This window comes from Lissotriton vulgaris, chromosome 4_1 (assembly GCF_964263255.1).
Source record: "Lissotriton vulgaris chromosome 4_1, aLisVul1.2, whole genome shotgun sequence".
Lineage (NCBI taxonomy): Eukaryota > Metazoa > Chordata > Amphibia > Caudata > Salamandridae > Lissotriton > Lissotriton vulgaris.
In genome coordinates, this window is record NC_141691.1 from 1,941,223,053 (window position 1) to 1,941,241,812 (window position 18,760).

Below are 18,760 nucleotides of genomic sequence, written 5' to 3' on the forward strand. Positions count from 1 at the left end.
TAGCCCATCAGATAATATTCTTCACTTTTCTTAATGCCCCTAAATTGAGTATTTAGCTGGCCTCCTGACACCAGAAACACAGATTTGACTACTGGGAACCCTTGTTTCTTGACTGAGCAAGAAACCAGGACCTGTACCGAAGATTTGTGCCAAACCCTGCCAGGCTGCTTGTACTCAACAAGCGTGACGTCTATAATCAGCACATCCTATCCAAAACCCTTGGAGGACCATCCAGCATCCCAACAACCAGCAGAAATCTCCCTTGAAGTGGAGAAGCCTGCAGGGACCAACCACATCTGCCTAGTACACCGCTCTGCCAACCCCTGGGTTTACCTAGGTAGCAGCACCCCAGAAAGAGTTCTATGTTTTCTAGGAGGTCCTGGAGACGCCCAGCAGCAATACCCTGAGTACTGGAGCATTTGCAGCAACCAAGGCTTGTTGTATGTCCAGTTCAGACACCACCAACGCCTACACCAACCTTTGGGTTCTACCGAACTGTTCTATCAGTCCCCTCTTGCAACTTTTCACCATTGACTTCAGGAGTACCGTTCGAGGCTACCCTTGTGACCAGCAACTCTCCACCCGGACACACCAGGGCAGGTAAATCAAAACTGCTGGTGGTATCTTGGCTCCTACTTACCTTAAGCCTACAGTCTTGTAAGTCATGTGCATATTTTATTTACTGGTAAGTCCTTAGTAAAGTGCACCGTGTGTGCCCAAGGCCTGTAATTCAAATCTACTAGTGGGCCTGCAGCACTAATTGTGTCACCCACATGAGTAGCACTGCTACCCTGTCTCAGGCCTGCCACTGCAGTGTCTGTGTAGTTTTGAATTTCCATATTGACCTGCCAAGTGCACCCACTTGCCAGGCCCAAACCATCACTTTTACTGCATGTAAGTCAACCCTAAAGTAGGCCCAAGGTAGCCCCGTGGGCAGGGTGCAAGGTATTTGAAGGTAGGATATGTACGGGTGTGTTTTACATGTCCTGATAGTGAAATACTGCTAATTTTGTTTTTCACTATTACAAGGACTATCTCTCCCATAGGTTATCATTGGAGCTGCCTTGTAACCTCTTACAAGTGTAACTTCCTTTTAGGACGAGATGGAGATTTGGAGTTTGGGGTCCTTAACTCACAATTTAAAAATACATCTTTTAGTGAAGTTGGTTTTCAAATTGCACGTTTGAAAATGCCACTCTTAGAAAGTGAGAATTGTCTGGCTTATCCATTCTGTGCATCTGCTTGTCTGTAGGATCCAAGTCTGAATGACAGCAGCTTGTTTGTGCATTCATTCTAGACAGTCACACAAAGGGAACTGAAGTGTGCCTTGCATATCCTGATGGCACATCACCAGGCTGATGGGTCTTCCTTAGCAAGAGCGGTGGGGGGAGTTGTCAATAACACCTGACTAGTACTGTGCCTGTTCTCACAGAAGCTGTCGCAACTACCTGTAGTGTGCCTGGAGCTAGGTCAGGGAAAGGCAGGGTCTTGTGCTCTACAAAGATTTTCCTTTGAGGTTTGCCTACTTCAAAGGCAGAAATTGATATAAGTACTGGAGCTATGACACCATTACTTCAAAACACTTTGGCACCAACAGGAGATTCTGCCAAGAAGAGCTCGAGAAGCTGTAGGAGGGAAACTGCCACTTTGCTTGTTGCTGTGTTGTGCTGGCCTATTGCTTGCTGCTTCTAACTTGAAATGACTGAACTTTGCTTTTTGTATCCTGCATGCCAAGGCTTGGCAAGGGCTTTTGTGTGCTTGCCTCCTGTTAAGAATTCTCAGGGCCATCAAAAGCTTCACCTGCAGCCCCTGAACTCCTCTGCTGGGAGTTCTGACCTGCCAAATGGTGCCCATTGAAATTCTGGGCCCTTGGAGGTGGCTTTACTGCAAAGAAGAGAAGAAAATCCACGCACCACTCTTCAGCGCCTATTTTTTCTGATGCAGCAAACAATATAGCTGAAGAATCAATGCAGCGTCTCCCGTGCAGCTGAAAGAGCACTGCAGCCCGAGTCCTGAGCACCGTGTCACTGATAACTGAGTTACCCGCTCCTACACAGGTCTTGCTGTGTGGCTGAAGAAATCGACGCATCACCTGCCACACATAGAAGACATAGTGATGTCCTCAGTGACGTAATTTGAGATGTCATCGGTGATGTCATCAGTGATGTCAATGACCATGTCACGAGAGATGTAATATATGAGGTCATAAGAAATGCATTGTGGGGCGCAAGTTATAGTTCGCTCAGTTAACTAAAACTGATGAATTTCACTGGTTTTGTACAAGTGAAATCTGATCCTACCTATAACGTCCCTGTAACCTTTGGTCTTTTCAGTGAATTTCTGATTTTTTTAAATTCTATTCCCTAACTATAATGTCCCTGTATTCTTTGTTGTTTTCAGTTAATTTCTGTTTTTAAAGTATTTCCTAACTATAACGTCCACGTAACCTTTGATTGGTTTCCAATGAATTTCTATGTTTTAAATAGTTTTATTTTTGAACTATAAGCTGTAACCTGTGAGAGTGGATGTGTGAGTGGATGTATAAGTCAGTGAGCGGGTGTGCGAGTGGCTGTATGGGTCTGTGAGTGAGTGTGTGAGTGGCTGTATGGGTCAGTGAGTGGCTGTGTGAGTGGCTCTATGGGTCTGAGTGGGTAAGTGAGTGGTTGTTTGGGTTTGTGAGGGGATATGAGTGTCTGTATGAGTCTGTGAGTGAATGTGTGAGTGTGTGCATGGGTCTGGGAGTCAGTGTGTGAGTATGTCTGTGGGTCTGTGAGTGGGTGTGAGACTGCCTGTGTGGGTCTGCGTGAGTGCCTGTGCAGGTTTGTGAGTTAGTCTGTGAGTGCCTGTGTGGGTGTGTGAGTGTGTGTATAGGTCTGTGAATGGGTGTCTGAGTGCCTGTGTAGGTCTGTGAGTTCCTTCATGAGTGGGTGTGTAAGTACCTGTGTGAGTCTGTGAGTGCCCGAATTGGTCTGTGAGTGGGTGTATGAGTGCCTGTGTATGTCGATGAGTAGGCATGTGAGTGGTGCTATGGATTTTGGGCATTTGCATACTTCGAGTATTTAAACGGAGAACAGTGGACTCTGCTCTCACAACAAGACGACAAAAAGAAACCACTAATCACAGTCACTACAAATAAGATTGGGCTTCAATAGATTAATGATGAATTCACCTCCATTAAGAATTTCATATAGTTTTTCAATGTAATACAAGAGGACACACACTTCCTTTGCGAAGCTCAAAAAGTTATAATCATTTGTGCTCTACCGAAGTGCAGCTTCAGCTGGGGCACCTGCTATGTTTATATTTATAAGTGCTTGCTGTTGAAGTTTAATTTCTGTGAAATGCGTATCAGGGCAATAATGGAACCCCTTTTATCCAAGAGTCAACAGTTTTGCCAAAAATGTCTACCCAGCTGCAGTACTTTCTACTGGTTAATTAGTACGTGCTATCTCATTGGGTACATCTCTAGTGCATATTATACACCACAGCTGTGAGAAGGACCATGAGGTAATGTCTAAGATAACCCTGTTTGCATGTAATTTCAGCAAAGTGATACTTCCTGTAGTGTCTTAATCCACAAATCTGTGATAACATGAATCCTTGACAAGAGAAGACAACGAGACAACACAGGAGAATCTCCACCACACAGAGGTAATTCCTCTTAACTATATGAATTGCTTCTTCATTCGGTGCAGACATCCTCATGTTCCCCTGCATCAAGAAGGCATCACCAAAATCAGAGGTAAACGCGCTCAGGGGTCTTTTGGTAAATTGTCTATCAATGTGGGAAAAGGCTGGTAGACCTTTGCATACTACTAAGTAAAACAGGGTGGGTCAAATAAGTGGAGCTTGCAGATGATTTTGAGCATTTGCATACTCAGGGTACTTAAAAGGGAGACCCATGGACTGTTTTTTTTATTTTTACAAGGAGAGGAGGCTCCCTACCAAAGTTGATTTTAGCCCTGCAGACCCATCCCCAGGGGCCTGGTCAAGAATCGATGGGGGAACAATTGTATCACCCCTCCCAGGCAGATTTTGGCCCTGGGGACCCCATCCCATGGGCCAGGCCAAATATTTATGAAGAGGGGGTCGCGTGGGCCACCTTCCCCATATTATATGTAATAATAGGCTCGCAGAACCTGGCCCGCCCGGGGGCTCAACTAGAAACAAGCGGAGTAGACCATGCTTTTTTTCCACTTTTCCACAAATTTGCTAATCCATCATAAAATTGTGGCAAAAATTGGAAAAATAAAAAGATGTTTTGCCTTGGTTGGGCCCCCGGGTGACCCCAGCACCAGGGCTAGGTGGTCAGGGTATTCCTACTCTGCCCCATCCTCTATTACTTTATACTTTTTGTTTGGGACATGGCTGAGTCTGAGTCTCAAGATGGCTGCCAACACTTCCTGGATGAAGTGTTGGCATGGATGAAGTATTGGCAGACAGTCACATCTCTGTATAAGATCGGACGAATTTGTGAAGGGTTAGTGCATCTAGATATACAAATTTGGGTTTCCTTTAATATCTCAAAAACTACTGAACAGAGTTACACCAAATCGGAAAAAGATTGCTTTTTAGACCAAGACCTAGATTTCTGCCAAATTTGTTGCAATTCCGTTCAGCAGTTTAGGCTGTAGCCGTGTAGAAAATCTCTATGGGAATTAACATGGGAAACACACTCTTTTGACCCCGCCTTTTTCTTTTTCTCAGTCCCTGCTTAACGGATCACTCCGAAACTGTCCATGCCCAACCAGACAGAGTACAGCACTTTTTCTGAAAAGATGTGTCAAGCAGTGCCAAAGTTATAGGCAACTCAAGAAATGCTTTTCCTACGGAAGCTACGTCCTAACTATAACTCCCGACTGGCGACCGCCAGTAGGTAATATATACATATATGCATGAAATTGCCATTTTTGAGAAAGCTCTCTCAGTTTTTAATATTTCAGATTTTCACATTTCCCAGTGCAGTTGGTGATTAATTAGGTTGTGGACTAAATCTGTGTTCACTGCTGCTCTGTTGCTATTGCCAGCCAATTCAGCACCTAACAAAAACAACACAGTAAAAGAATAACAAAAGAGTGTGCTTTCCAGTAATCTTCATTGTGCTGAATCCTCTTTACTCTGCCTCCCATAGGTGTTGCTGTCTGTTGTCACTGGTGCTCGGGTAATGACAATAGAAGTAGTGAGGTTGGGTCTCATTATAAAGCCCTTCCCACTGTAGAGCAGGAGGCCGCTCAATGGCAAAAATTCCATTAGAAAAGTAGAAAGAAAGTAAAGAATGCCTGCTGTTTATTAAGATTTCTGGATAATAACCCAAGCACTTTTGTTAACTTAACTGCCTCAATACAATCAAATTAGAGTCTTTACTATCCCCATTAAGAGTCATAATAGGGATGATGCTTTTAAGCTGAAGTAACAGTGCTGCTGAAGTAGGAGCTATGTTTTGTTTATTCATTCTTTATTCTGCTCAGCATGCCCTGGAGGGCTATTATACAAAGAGGGGTGATATCAGCCTAGTACATTAATTAGAACATTTTTCATCCCTGGAGGGCACGCTGTAAAACTATCCTCCCAGCATTCTTGTGCTATCTTACATCCAATTAATCTCCCACTGGCTGCCTCTACCCTGGTCTCTCTCCCTCATTAAAATGCAGCAGGGATCATCCTTGATTTTACATTCTGAGCATCAATGTGGCTTTGCAACCATTACCTGTGGAATAACAGTATATTCTGCTAGCATCATACTGCCAATGCATATTTAGCAACACCATTGCCTAATATTCAATGCTAACACTGTGTTAACCCCTCTTGTTTGTTCTTCGGGCTGGAAAATCGTATAATTTTGCAGCAAATGGGATGAAATACAGTCATCCTAGTGAATATATAGCTTTTTTTATATAAACTAGTGAGGATTCTTTTTGAGGCAGTGGTTGAGGATAGAACTCAGTATAGATATATTCACAAAGCTATTTAGAGGCGGGGACTCATAGGGTGATGTAGAGGTTGGTAGATCTGTGACATCCTCTAAAACAGGGATACTCAATGTACGGCCCGGGGCCGCATGCAGCCCTCCTGACCTTTATTTGCAGCCCCCTGGTGTTCAGCAGCCCTGGGCTGCTGTTCACTTGAAAGATCAGGAACATTTAGAAAGCTTTGAAATGTGTATAAGTAAAGGTTTTCTGGTTTCACTTTTGCAATTCAGCCACCAGATGAGTATCTGTTTCCCTTTCATGTTTTCCATTAGAAGTTAATGCTTTGACTTTAATTCTTGGTGTATGAGAATAGAGTGTTGGTGGCAAACAGACTTCAAGACACTGAGGGGCATATTATCAAGAATGGCGATAAAATTATCGCCGCTTTAGCAGCAGGAAACTGCCGCTAAAGTGGCGATAATGGGCTTGATAATATGCCCTTGTGAATTGCCATAGCAGCCCAGGTTAACACCAGAACCTGGGCTGCTATGAGAATTCACAAGGATATATTATCAGGCCCATTATCGCCGCTTTAGTGGCAGTTTCCTGCCGCTAAAGTGGTGATAATTTTATCGCCATTGTTGATAATATGCCCCTCAGTTTGTTGTCCGCACCATGCATCTGCTTCATGTCCCTCGACACCCACCTTTCATTACCCCTACTGTATGGTCCCTGGGGACTTGTTTGTGAGTACCCATGTTCTAAAATATGGTGGATCCCCCATTCTGCTAGTATTGCAGTTTCACTGCCTCGACTAGGCTTACACTACTGCAGCCTCAGTCAGCTCTGCCAGCTCCTGATCCCGTGGTTCATCCCCTAAAGAACCACTGAGCCACAGTGGCAGTATCCCTATCCTATTTAAGGCAGGGCTGTTATCACCGAGTTATTTATTTGCAGCAAAAACAAGTAATGTATGGTGCCCTGGAAACAAAAATGTGAAAATGTTACTGATGTGCAGGAAGAGAACTCCCTGCACATCAGGGACATTTGCCTTTTAGTTTTCAGCAACAACGACTCAAAGCGGTACCTGCCAGGCAGTCATGCTTTCCAAATGTGGCGGCTGATCTTCCTGCAGTGGGGCAGAGTCAACTGCTGTCACCAAACTGGCAGACTGCCTGACCATCTGCTGAGCTATAAGGGGCACATGTATCAAGCATTTTTGCCTTCGCAAACGCGGAGATTCGCAGAACCGGCCCGTTTGAGAATGCAAAAAATGCTTATCAGATGCAGCACACCCCAATTTGCGATTCGGTAACCTGTTACCGAATCGCAAAATGGGTTTGGATTTCGGTATCTGATAGGGGCATGTTTATGGCATCCTTCCAAATAACGAATCCTAACGGTATGCATGAATGTTTTGTGACAGTGAATGTGGCTGCAAAACATTTGCATATTACCACCTACTTCAAGTAGGTGGTAACCAATTTGCAAATGGGAAGGGGGCCCTGGGGCACTTCTTACCCTTTGAGAATGGCCGTAAAAGCATTTTAAAGAGAAGGCAGTGTTCCTATGGACCACTGCCTGGTCTTAAAAAGTGAAAAGCAAACTTTTCATTTTACTTTTTGTAAAGCATCTCGTTTTCCTTTAAGGAAAATGGGCTTCTTTGCAAAAAAAATATTGCTTTATTTAAAAGCAATCACAGACATGGTAGGTTTGCTGACCTCAGCAGGCCACCATCCCTGCGATTTTTGCGATTTCTAAGGGGTCGCAAATTGTGATACCTCATTAAAATAATGAGGTAGAGCGCTTTGCGACGTCCTAGGAATCGCAATCTGAAACTCTTTGAGTTTCATGCATTGTAAATTGCGATTACCTGATTACGATTCTCAGGAATTCAGAATTAGGTATTTGCAATTTACAATTTTGATGCCTGTGCCCCTAAAGGCGTTCAGTCCTTTGGTGAAATTAAGGAGTTAGAATAACAGGAATTTGTTGTTATCTACTTGATGATTCTTCAGTTCTGAAGTGACTTTGCGGTGAAGAAGACTCCAGCGTCTACCTCAGGGATTGCCTTCATATCCTGGTGGGGTGGAAGTCTCACTGAAGGTATTCCTGGAATGTTATCTGGGAGACCCATTCACACTGCCTGAAGGGTGTCATGATTCATCATCGGGAAGCTCCTCGTTGGGCCGGCGCCGCAGGGGGGCTCTTTGCTGGAGGTTCTCTGTGGTTGCAAAAGTGTAGGTAAAAAGAAGTGGCGGGGCGTATGTGTGTGATATAAGATGGGAAAAGGTGAGTGAGGTTTAAAAAAAGCTACCAGAAACACAAAAATAATTTTATTCGCCAGGGTCCTGTGCTATGACTAAAAAACAACCGACTAAAGAATCGTGGCTGAAGAGGGGAAATTATACCTGCTTGCACTCAGGGTAATGTATGTGGTGTGAAGGTGGTCGACATGTTTCATGCCCTATATTGAACGTCCTGGTGACGGGCAGACGTGGGTGGGTCCGGTGCTATAGTTGAGTTCTTATTCTCTCGTCATATTGGGAGTGCCCTGGATGTCATGGTTGGGGCCTACAGACCCCTGCCCCCGTTCCAGGTGTTGTCCAGAAGGTATACATCACTTTACCTCATTTTAATTGTTTTCACTTCCACACAGGGCTACCGCACGAGTCCAGACTGTAGGGGCCGGGACATTCATTACATATACCCATACGAGTAGATGAGGATCGCCCGGTCCTGATGAAAGGCCTAGATCCCTCTGGACGATATAGGGCATGAACAATGTCAGCCACCTTCACACCACATACATCACCCTGAGCTCAAGCAGGTATAATCTCCCCTCTTCAGCCACGACTCTTTAGTCAGTTGTCTTTTACGCATAGCACAGGAACCAGTGAATAAAATTATTTTTAGGGATTCCGGTAGCTATTTTTAAACCAAACTCACCTTTTCCCATCTCTACTCACCACAATACTCTCCAGCACTACCTTTTAGCTTCACTTCGGCAACCAGAGTAGACCTCCAGCATAGAGCCCCCCTGCAGGGCCCATTGGGCATTGCAGCACCGGCCCAACAAGGAGCTGCCCGATGATGAAGCATGACACCATTCGGTGTGTATGAGGGCTCTTGCTCCTAATTGGAGCTATTCCATCTCCACCTTTTCTTCTCCTTACCAACACCTGGTATTAACGTATAAATCCCTCTTCCCCCCTTACCTTTAGGAACTGCATACCCTTGTTTTTTTCATAGCTGTCTGGGCCTGTATGCTGGACCTATCAAGCCACTGTCCCTACTTTGAAGATAATCCTCAAGGTGCTTTGCAAGGCTGAAGATGTCATGTTCACGGGAGCTGTGACTTCAGCCCAACAAAGTTCAGTTCTGCAGCCAGGAGCCTGAGTATTTAGCGCATGTCTAGCTCCTGGCTGCCTGACCTGAAAATGAACAGTGTCTGACAGGCTGTCCTTTGCTCAGCCTGACAGACATTCTTTATAGTGGCCAATAAGTAAGGGGGTAAGGCCCTCTGCCCATTAGGATGGACCGCGGCTGCTTACCGCCCTGGGTAAATAATGCGATCAGTGGTAGAGGGGTACGTGATAGTGTCCCTTTCACCATTCATGTGCACCTTCAAATGCAATGCTTATTGTTTGAGCATCTGAAATATATCAATTTAATAGTGTTCAAACTAAATCGCAACTACGTTCTAGATTTCTTGTTTTTCACTTTCATTGTGTGTCTCCCTTTTATTTAAAATGCAAAATTTAAAGTGAACAACTCCAGCACTCCACAAACGTATTACAGCAGTGGTGTCCAGTGCTTGGTTCCCAGTACTTAGGGGCGCCTACATTTTGGAATAAAATGAAACAGTTACTCTGTATTCCTCTAGCTGTAACACCGATGGAGTTCCAGTGGCTCGTGGGTGGCAGGGCGGGTGCGGTGTGGGCTCTCAGGTGGGGATAGGAACGAGGAAATGGTGTGCAGTGTTTAAAAAAAAGGATAAATAAAGTAAACACTTACCTTGCCGTGCCTTGTCCTGCATCTCTGCTCCTGCTGTCCTCAACGGACTAGAGGAAAGGGGAGCGCAGCCAGGCTGTGATTGGTTCTGTTAAAGCATCCGTAAAAGGACACAATGGCTCAGAAGTTCAAGAAGATGTGTTTAAGACTTCTGTAAGAATATTGGATTTTATCACAGCTGAGGGAAGCTTGAGACCTAATAAATCAGCTGCTTTCCTTATGACCACATGGTATGGAGCAATGTCCTGTACAACACCTCCACTTGCAGATGGAAGATTAAATTCAGGAGAAGTATCTAGGCCACTAGCTTCATGCAGGCCTTCAAACTCGTCCATAGAGTCCACAATCTCCCCTTCCTCCTGATTTTGTAAATATTCCTCTTCTTCAAGGAGCCTTTGCGCCTCTCTCCTAAAGCATGCTTAGGTAACAGCGTCGATGGAGCCACACCCGGCGCCGTTGAACAAAGTTTTCTTAGAAGAAAATGGAGACCCCCTTGAAAAACCGTTAAGCGGCGACGGCGCGGAATAAAGGGAACTGATATCAGCACGTGGACTATTTCCTTTTTGGCTCCGATGACGTTATATGGTGCCGTGAGCGGAGCCTGTCCATTGTGATGCTCTCGTCGACGTGGGAGTGGTAGGAAAGAATTTTCCTGCGGAATGCTGGCGCAGGGGGTATTCAAAAGGAGAGGAATCCGCAGGCAGAAGTATCCATCAGAACAATCCCAATGCTGCAATGCAGTGTTGTGATTGGTAAGCAACCACGCTCCCCTGACCAATCACAATGCTGTAAAGCAGCGTTGTGATCGGTCTGAGCATCCTGGTTCAATGCCCAGCCAAGGAATGGGGGCCTGGGCATGTTCTCCACACAGGCTTTAATGCAGCCTGCATGGAGAACAGGGAAAGTGTGCATGACTCAGGCGGGCTGGCCAAACAGTCATGTGCACTTAGGAGTGGGTAAGCCACTCCACCCCTGCCCTGCTCTGAGAGCGGAGCAGCCCCGCCAGCAAAGCGGTACAAAAGGGGTGGTGATGGACGGAGCATCTGAATCAATCAAACACTCACACCCAGTCAACAGATCTGGGTTTAATCCATCACCGTTCTTTAGCCCACACCGCCACCCCAGTTCAGACATGGCCATATGCAAATCAGTCTGACTCTGTGCCTCATGGGAACAGTCCAGCCCGAACTGCCAAGCCATGTCTTCCCTGGACCGGAAAAAAGCTTCCGAGGACCAGTTTCTGGCATTCCAGCCGTCTTCAGTCCGTCCATCACCACCCCCTTTTGTACCGCCAGCAAAGCAGCACGGAAACATAAAATGATAATAACTCAAAATTATTATCATTTTATGTTTCCCTTACTTTGCACTGCTTAATAGCAGTGGGGCGACGCTCCTCCGCCATAGTGGTGGAGCCGCCCCTGTGCAGTTCTGGAATACTCTACTAGGCGCAGGATGTACGATCTTGGGGCTCACACCCTTCAGAGAAAAGGTCAGAACTGATCTCTTCTAACTTGCCTCAATAGGCAAATGCATTTTTGGTATCTTCTAAAGAGAGGAGCATATAAAAGACTTAGGAGTGTCCAAAAAGGTGTATATGGTGAGTCAGTGGCATCATTCTCTCTTTTGCAGAGCAGTCCGATATTTGGGAAGACCAAGCCCATACCCACCAAACTGAAAAGTAAATACATTCCTTCCTTTTTTTGCCATCTTGAACTTTTGAGAGAATTAAACTATAAAACATGCTGTTCCAGATTAACTTCTAAAACACCTCTAATAGTAGAAAAAAACCTAAACGTGCACTTTATGAATTATAAAACTCCCTATATTGTAGGATCTGATTGATGTGAAAGCCACTTACCTTAGATCCTTGCGGCCCGGGCAGCCCACGAGCACCAGGTTCTCCCTTGAAGTTGAAAAAACAGAAAGGAAAAGGTCAGTATGCATTTATGCAGTTCACAAGACCTATCATTAGACTTAGCTTTTGAATCCCCTTATACAGGATGGGTCCCTTCCCCGTCTCAGATCTTAGAGCTTCTTTTACAAGCTACTACAGCTTCACAATTAAAATTACAGATTCACAATGTACACATTTTTATTTGCGCAATGGGCCGTGCAGGTTGGACTTACCTGCACTCCATCCTTACTCTTCCCCGGTAGACCTGGTATTCCAGCAGGCCCTGTTTCACCAGTGGGTCCCGGTAATCCAGTTCTACCATCTTTTCCTGGGTCACCCTTAGAAGAGAAGTTAAAAAAACAGATCACTTATCCCGTACCCCTTATGATCAGTGCATATTAGACACTCAGGTAATAGAGATCACAGAGATATCTTAATCTGACATTTTTAGGAATCAGTAATGTCGGATGAGCTCTCAAAAAAGGTATTCCCTAAACTGCAGACCCAAGTATCAAATGCAAAAAGCTGGATTTGCATTCATAAAATGTTTGTGTTCGAAAATGTTTTTTTATTGTTTCCAAAGAACAAAAATAAACAATTCTGTTGAAGGAGAAGTGAATATCAGAAGGACCTGATCTCAATCAAAATTATGTAAGTAATTATGGTTGTGAGTTTTCAATAATGGAATTCTGGCTTTTGGTGAAGTCTACTTATTAACTTTTCCGGATGGATACGTCTCCCTTGTGATAAGGAAAGGGGTAAATATGAGGTTACAGTCAGTGGGTGGAGGGAGGGGCATGATTGTGAACAACCACAGAGCCAGAAAATTGTGGGTATCTGCAAACGTTTCTCACCCTGGAAGCACACGGAAAATACAGCCCTGTAAAAAGCAGGAGAATGTGTGTTTTGCAAAGTACTAAAGAAATGGAACACACCCTGTTAAATGGGTGTGAGGCAAAAAGGGGTCATTTCCCATGTATAGAAAAAAAGTTACACCTGTAAATTCAGCTAGTTGTAATATTTGTCCGTGTAGATTGTCTTCTTAGTGGACAATGATTGTCATTAGATGCTGGGGAAGTGCTCAGTACCAATTTATATTCACGTTTACTTCTCATTTTGTTGAATAAATAAAAGTAAAAAATCTACTTGACGTGTAGGGGAGCGGATTTTCAACTATTAAAATGATGTCATATGTTCCAAAAAGGAAAAAAATCAAAATGTTCATACATATCTTAACATGGGCTATTTGAAGGGAGGCACTTAGGCCAGGATCTACTAAATGATCATGCTGCGCAGCAGCTGCAAATGATGCACTGCGTAAGAAGAAGAGTGTCACATTTACAGAAATATGGCACTCTCCTCCCCTCTCCCCAGCGCAGGTGCAGAATTGTGCTGCCGTGCGCCACACACACACCTCTGCACCATAGTGCAATGGTGTCTGCGTTACCTTTTTAACACAAACCCGACGGAAAACCATTTTGGGGATTAAAAAAACCAATGCATATCGGTATTTGCCTGGGGCGGCTCCTCCACTAAGGCGGAGGAGCGTTACCCCACTGCCTTGCAGCAGTAAAAAAAGGAAAAAATAAAATGATAAAAACGTAATGTTATTATCATCTTATTATGTCCTCTTGCTGCGGCAGCTTTACGTGAGTGGGCGATTTGGGCTGCAGAGCAGAGGAGGAGTGGTAGAACCCTCCTAAGTTCGCAAAAATTGTTTGGTCGGCCCTCTCGGGCTGCCCAAAACAGTCATGTGAACTTTCCCCATTCACCATGCAGGCTGCATTACATTCTGCATGGAGACCATGCCCAGGTCCCTTGTCCCTGGCTGAGTGCCGAACCACAGCGCTCGACCCAATCACAACGCAGGCATTGCAGTGTTGTGATTGGTCAAGGGAGCCTGGCTGTTTCTTGGAGTCCGAGATGGAGGGGAATAGAGACGTCTGACCCGGTGGCAAGGTAAATTAATTTTTTTATTGAACAATGTGCTCCGCGCCCCCCACCCCGCTGCCCACCCTGCCACCAGCGAGCCATGCCGCCTGCAACTGATATTTGTGTTGGTTTGTATGGAAAACCCACTGTGAAGTTTATACACCTGAAGCTGCTTCCTGTACAACACCTATGGAAGATTCAGGCACACACCCTAGCACTTTGGCACTAAGGTGTGTGCCTAGCGCACAGCAGCTAAAAGCTACGCCAGCGCTAGGGAGAGGGGAAGAGAGAGCCATATCTCTATAGATATAGTGCCCTCCTGCTCCCTCCCTGTAATGCAACGCAGTAGAGTATTTTTGGCTGCTGTGCTGCATTCCATGATTTATTTGAGAATCAAGGCCTAACTTAAAAAAATGTACCATCTTGTAGTGCGCTATACAGTGCAACACACATGCAAAGTTGGGGGAAAAAAGGGGAAATAGCGGCTGGTTAAAGTGGGTTCTATTTTTTAATGCAAAGCCCACTCTACTTTTTTTTTTAAAATAAATGCGTTTTTGCCTCAGAAAATTTGGATAGATTCATGGGAACATCCATGCACCATCAATGGAATGCCCCCTTGGTGCTAAGTAATGCAAAGGTGCTTTGGCCTACTTTCAAGTGATTTTCCAGCACAAAACAAGTTTTCCACTGGTAAGTAAATTAGTAAAGCAAGATTGTCCATGAATTTGCGTCACAAAAATCACTAAATTTTTGTAAATGTACCCCTTTGGGTCTCTACAATTCCTCCCTTATATACCTAACATTATACCTAGTTTTATGTGCACTTATTGGCACAAATGTGCCGGCGCCTTGCCGCTCTAAACAATTGAGCTGAGCTTTAGGGGTTAAAGTCTTAGGAGTAGCTCAAATATAAAATAGTACAAGGATCTGTGAGCACAGTCCCTGAAGCTGCTACTATTCGTCTGCTTTGGAGAGTGAGTTGGCTACTACTCTTTGAAGTGCCCAAGGTCTTTTTTTCTTACCTTGATATCTCCCAAAGGAACCTACCCCTAATCCATCCACCCCGTTAATATTGAAATCCCCAGCCATAATGATACGAGGGGCCCATACAGCGAGTTCCATATCTAGGAATTCTAAAATCTCTGGATCATCTTCTGTTGAACCGTATACAACCCCCAACGTTGTCCACTCCCCATCAATCATGCATTCAGCCATTACCCACCTCCCCCACTGATCTTCCAATTTCTTTCTAACTAGTACATTCTTGTTCCTAGACAATATAGCTACTCCTCTAGTTTTGGTACCTTGCCTAGAGTATACTATTACATTACATTAGTATATCAGGCATTATCTAATCTATTAACTAATAATGTTTTATCTGATGTGTGGGGGAAATTCAGATCTGATAAAAAAGGATTCACTTATTACTCAGCTCCACACCGAGTTTGTGTAAGGCTAGACTATTTCTTTGTGTCAAATGTATTGCTTTCTAATTCAAAGATAGATAGACTTCCAACAATCCTTAGTGACCACAATCCCCTCATTCTAACATTATAAACAACAGTAGGAATTAGGGTGGAAATGATATGGACCTTTGAAAGAGGTCTCCTACAGGATGATAAGTATATACAACATATGTCAAAGTGGATGAAAGACTTTTTTGAACATAATAGAGGAAGCGCACCAGTAGGAACGGTGTGGGATGCTTTTAAGGCAGGTGTTCGCAGAGAGATACTTAGTTTTAGTGCATTTAAGCGCAAACAGGAGCAACTTAGGAACAGTGAATTAACCAGGGCAGCTTTAGACGCTGAGGAGGAGTTGCATCAAGCCATATTAACAGATACATTGGTGGAACAAGCACTCATTAAGGTGATGAAAGTAAAAAGCGACGCAGAAGAAGAAATTGCGAATAAGGCAGCTAAGAACTTCACGATCAAAAGAGAGAGATGTCACGAATTTAGTGAGAAAGTAGGACGTATCTTAGCTATACGTTCTAGGCAAATAGCAGCGTCAGGAATGATAAAAGAGATCAGGGACACAACTGGCGGATTACACACGGATTCGGAGGAAATCAGAGAAGTATTCAGGAAATTTTATGAGGTGCTATACGATGATCAACAGTCTACTGACCCCAGGGCAATAATTGAGTATCTAGAGGGAATCCCAATGGAAAAACTTACAGATGAGGAGGCAGAGGGATTGGAAGAACCTTTGGACTCAGTTGAGATTAAAACAGCTATAGCAGATCTCCCTACAGGGAAAGCTGCTGGCCCTGACCAACTCCCTATGGAATTCTATAAAAGGTTCTGGGACACACTAGAAGATGATTTGGTTAAAACAATACAGACAGCCCAAACAGAGGAATCTATTCCAGGTTCATGGGGGGGAGCTGACATTGTGCTAGTCTTAAAAAAGGGGAAGCCTGCCACTGAGCCTGGATCTTACAGGCCGATTACATTAATGAACACTGATACTAAAATCTACTCTAAGGCACTCGCAACAAGATTTGCTAGAATAATAGGAAATCTCGTAAGCAATAATCAACATGGATTCATCCCTGGAAGGGGCACAACGCATCATACGCGTAAGGTCATCACTTTGTTTGGTGTCACTGAAGTCACAGGAGACCCGATGGCGGTCATGTTATTAGATGCCGAAAAGGCTTTTGATCGGGTCTCCTGGGACTATCTGTGGCTTTTTTTAATGAAGCAGGGGTTAAAGAGGGCTATATCAATGCAATACGGGCATTATACACTAATCCAGTTGCCTCTATAAGAGTAAATGCAGGTTCAACTCGGCAATTTAGGATTATGCGGGGCACGAGACAGGGGTGCCAGTGTTCTCCGCTCTTATTTGCAATGTATATGGATCCATTAATTCGTAGGATAGAGATGTGCAACAGAATTACACCTTTGTCCACCCATTTGGGGCTATGCAAGATTCTTGCATATGCCAATGATGTGGCAGTGATTACATCGAACCCCACGGAGGCTATTGGGCAGATGGAAATCGAGGCCCAGAGGTTTGGACGTATCTCTGGATACGCTCTAAATACATCTAAGACGCAAATAATTAAAAACTCTCATACATTCTGCAATGATACCCAAGTGGTCCAAGCAGCGGTGTATCTTGGAGTAAATATTACTGCTGATCTTGATACTCTAGTGGAAAAGAACATAGTCCCAATAATCACTAAAGTAGGGAAGGAACTAGAGAGACTTGATAATTTACACCTCTCAATTGTTGGACGAACAAATATTGTAAAAATGATGGTCCTTCCAAAATTTTTGTACATATTTAGAGCTATTCCCCTACTTTTCGAAAATAAGTGGTTTAAGACATGTGAACATATGATTAACCGATTTATCTGGGCTAAGGGGAAAACAAGGAGAGCGCTCAGGTATATGGCACTACCTTGAGAAAAGGGAGGATGGGCACTATCAGATATAAAGCTATATTACTGGGCATCAGCATTACAATATATGGTGGGTTTGCTGGGAGGTGCAGAGGTAGAAGAATTGGATGAATTTGGTACATTAGCAATTTATGGATTAACTATGGGGGCGGAGGCAGAACATCTTCTTCTGAAATATACAGACGCAAGTTATTTCAAAAGGACAAGATTCAAAACTATCCTAGCAGCATATAATACCTGGAAAGCATTCGCTAAGAGATTCGGTATAGGGAAGTACAATGCCTATACAAGAATCGAGGGTAACCCTACTCTCCCTAGCGAGGATGGGCACTATCAGATATAAAGCTATATTACTGGGCATCAGCATTACAATATATGGTGGGTTTGCTGGGAGGTGCAGAGGTAGAAGAATTGGATGAATTTGGTACATTAGCAATTTATGGATTAACTATGGGGGCGGAGGCAGAAAATCTTCTTCTGAAATATACAGACGCAAGTTATTTCAAAAGGACAAGATTCAAAACTACCCTAGCAGCATATAATACCTGGAAAGCATTCGCAAAGAGATTCGGTATAGGGAAGTACAATGCCTATACAAGAATCGAGGGTAACCCTACTCTCCCTAGCGAGGTTTTTTCTGATGCAGTTTTTAATGAGTGGGGGAGGCAAGGAATTCGGAAACTGGGCGATATTCTAAGCCCACAAGGCATGATGCAATTTTCAGAGCTACAGGCAAGTTATGGCTTAGAAACGAGACAATTCTTCAAATATCTCCAAGTGAGAAGTTTCATTAATAAAAAAAAGGGTGGTGCTGCGGGATTCGCGAAGAACCCAATAATGGAGGTTATACAAACAGGTATAGATTGTACGATTAAGAGGTTTTACTAAGAACTGTTAAACTGGAAGAAAGATGATCTCGAAAAATGGGCGGATAAATGGGCAACCGGTTTAGATATAGTCCGAGATCAGTTTTCTTTATCATTAGATATGGGTCAGAAATTGTTATGTTCAGCCTCATTACAGTCCCAACACTATAAAGTCTTATATCATTTGTATTATACACCAGCCAAACTTGCTCAATGGGGAGCGATATCAGGTATCAGATGTTTCAGATGTGATAATTCAGAGGCCGATCTAGTACATATCTTTGCATCATGCCCCCACTTGGAGTCAACAAAGAAAGATATAGAGAACTTTTTAAATACCGCATTAGGAATCGAAATTGTACTAACGTCATCAATAATACTATTAGGAGTTGAAGCGGAGGGGCAGATACGGGGCGGAAGCTTTATATTCTTGGCAATGGCTGTTTTGAGACTATGTATAGCCTCGGCATGGCTTGACCCCCTTCCTCCGACGTATCATCAATGGTTAGCTAAACTACTATCAATTTATAAGTTAGAATCTGCTATATATGCTAGGAAGGGGAAGAAGGGAAGAATGTTGGGCGCACAAATTTGGGATCTGATTACGCGATGGAAAGAAGGAAAGGTTAGTTAAAGATATTATGTTGGCTTAGTAATCTCTATTTCTTTTTGCCCTATGTTTTTCTTCCTTTCTTCGTTCCCTCTCTCCACTGCTCTTTTTGTATTCTTG

General features: G+C 43.9%; 1 protein-coding gene across 1 annotated transcript in view; it reads right to left on the bottom strand.

Moving 5' to 3' along the window:
- COL22A1 (collagen type XXII alpha 1 chain) overlaps nucleotides 1-18,760 on the bottom strand; it is a 994,625-nt gene that overhangs the window by 130,382 nt on the left and 845,483 nt on the right. Inside the window, exons 39-40 of the mRNA XM_086966258.1 lie at nucleotides 12,051-12,155; nucleotides 11,782-11,826 (exon numbers count right to left, since the gene is read on the bottom strand). Coding sequence (XP_086822384.1) covers nucleotides 11,782-11,826; nucleotides 12,051-12,155 — 150 coding nt within the window. The remainder of the gene's footprint in view (nucleotides 1-11,781; nucleotides 11,827-12,050; nucleotides 12,156-18,760) is intronic.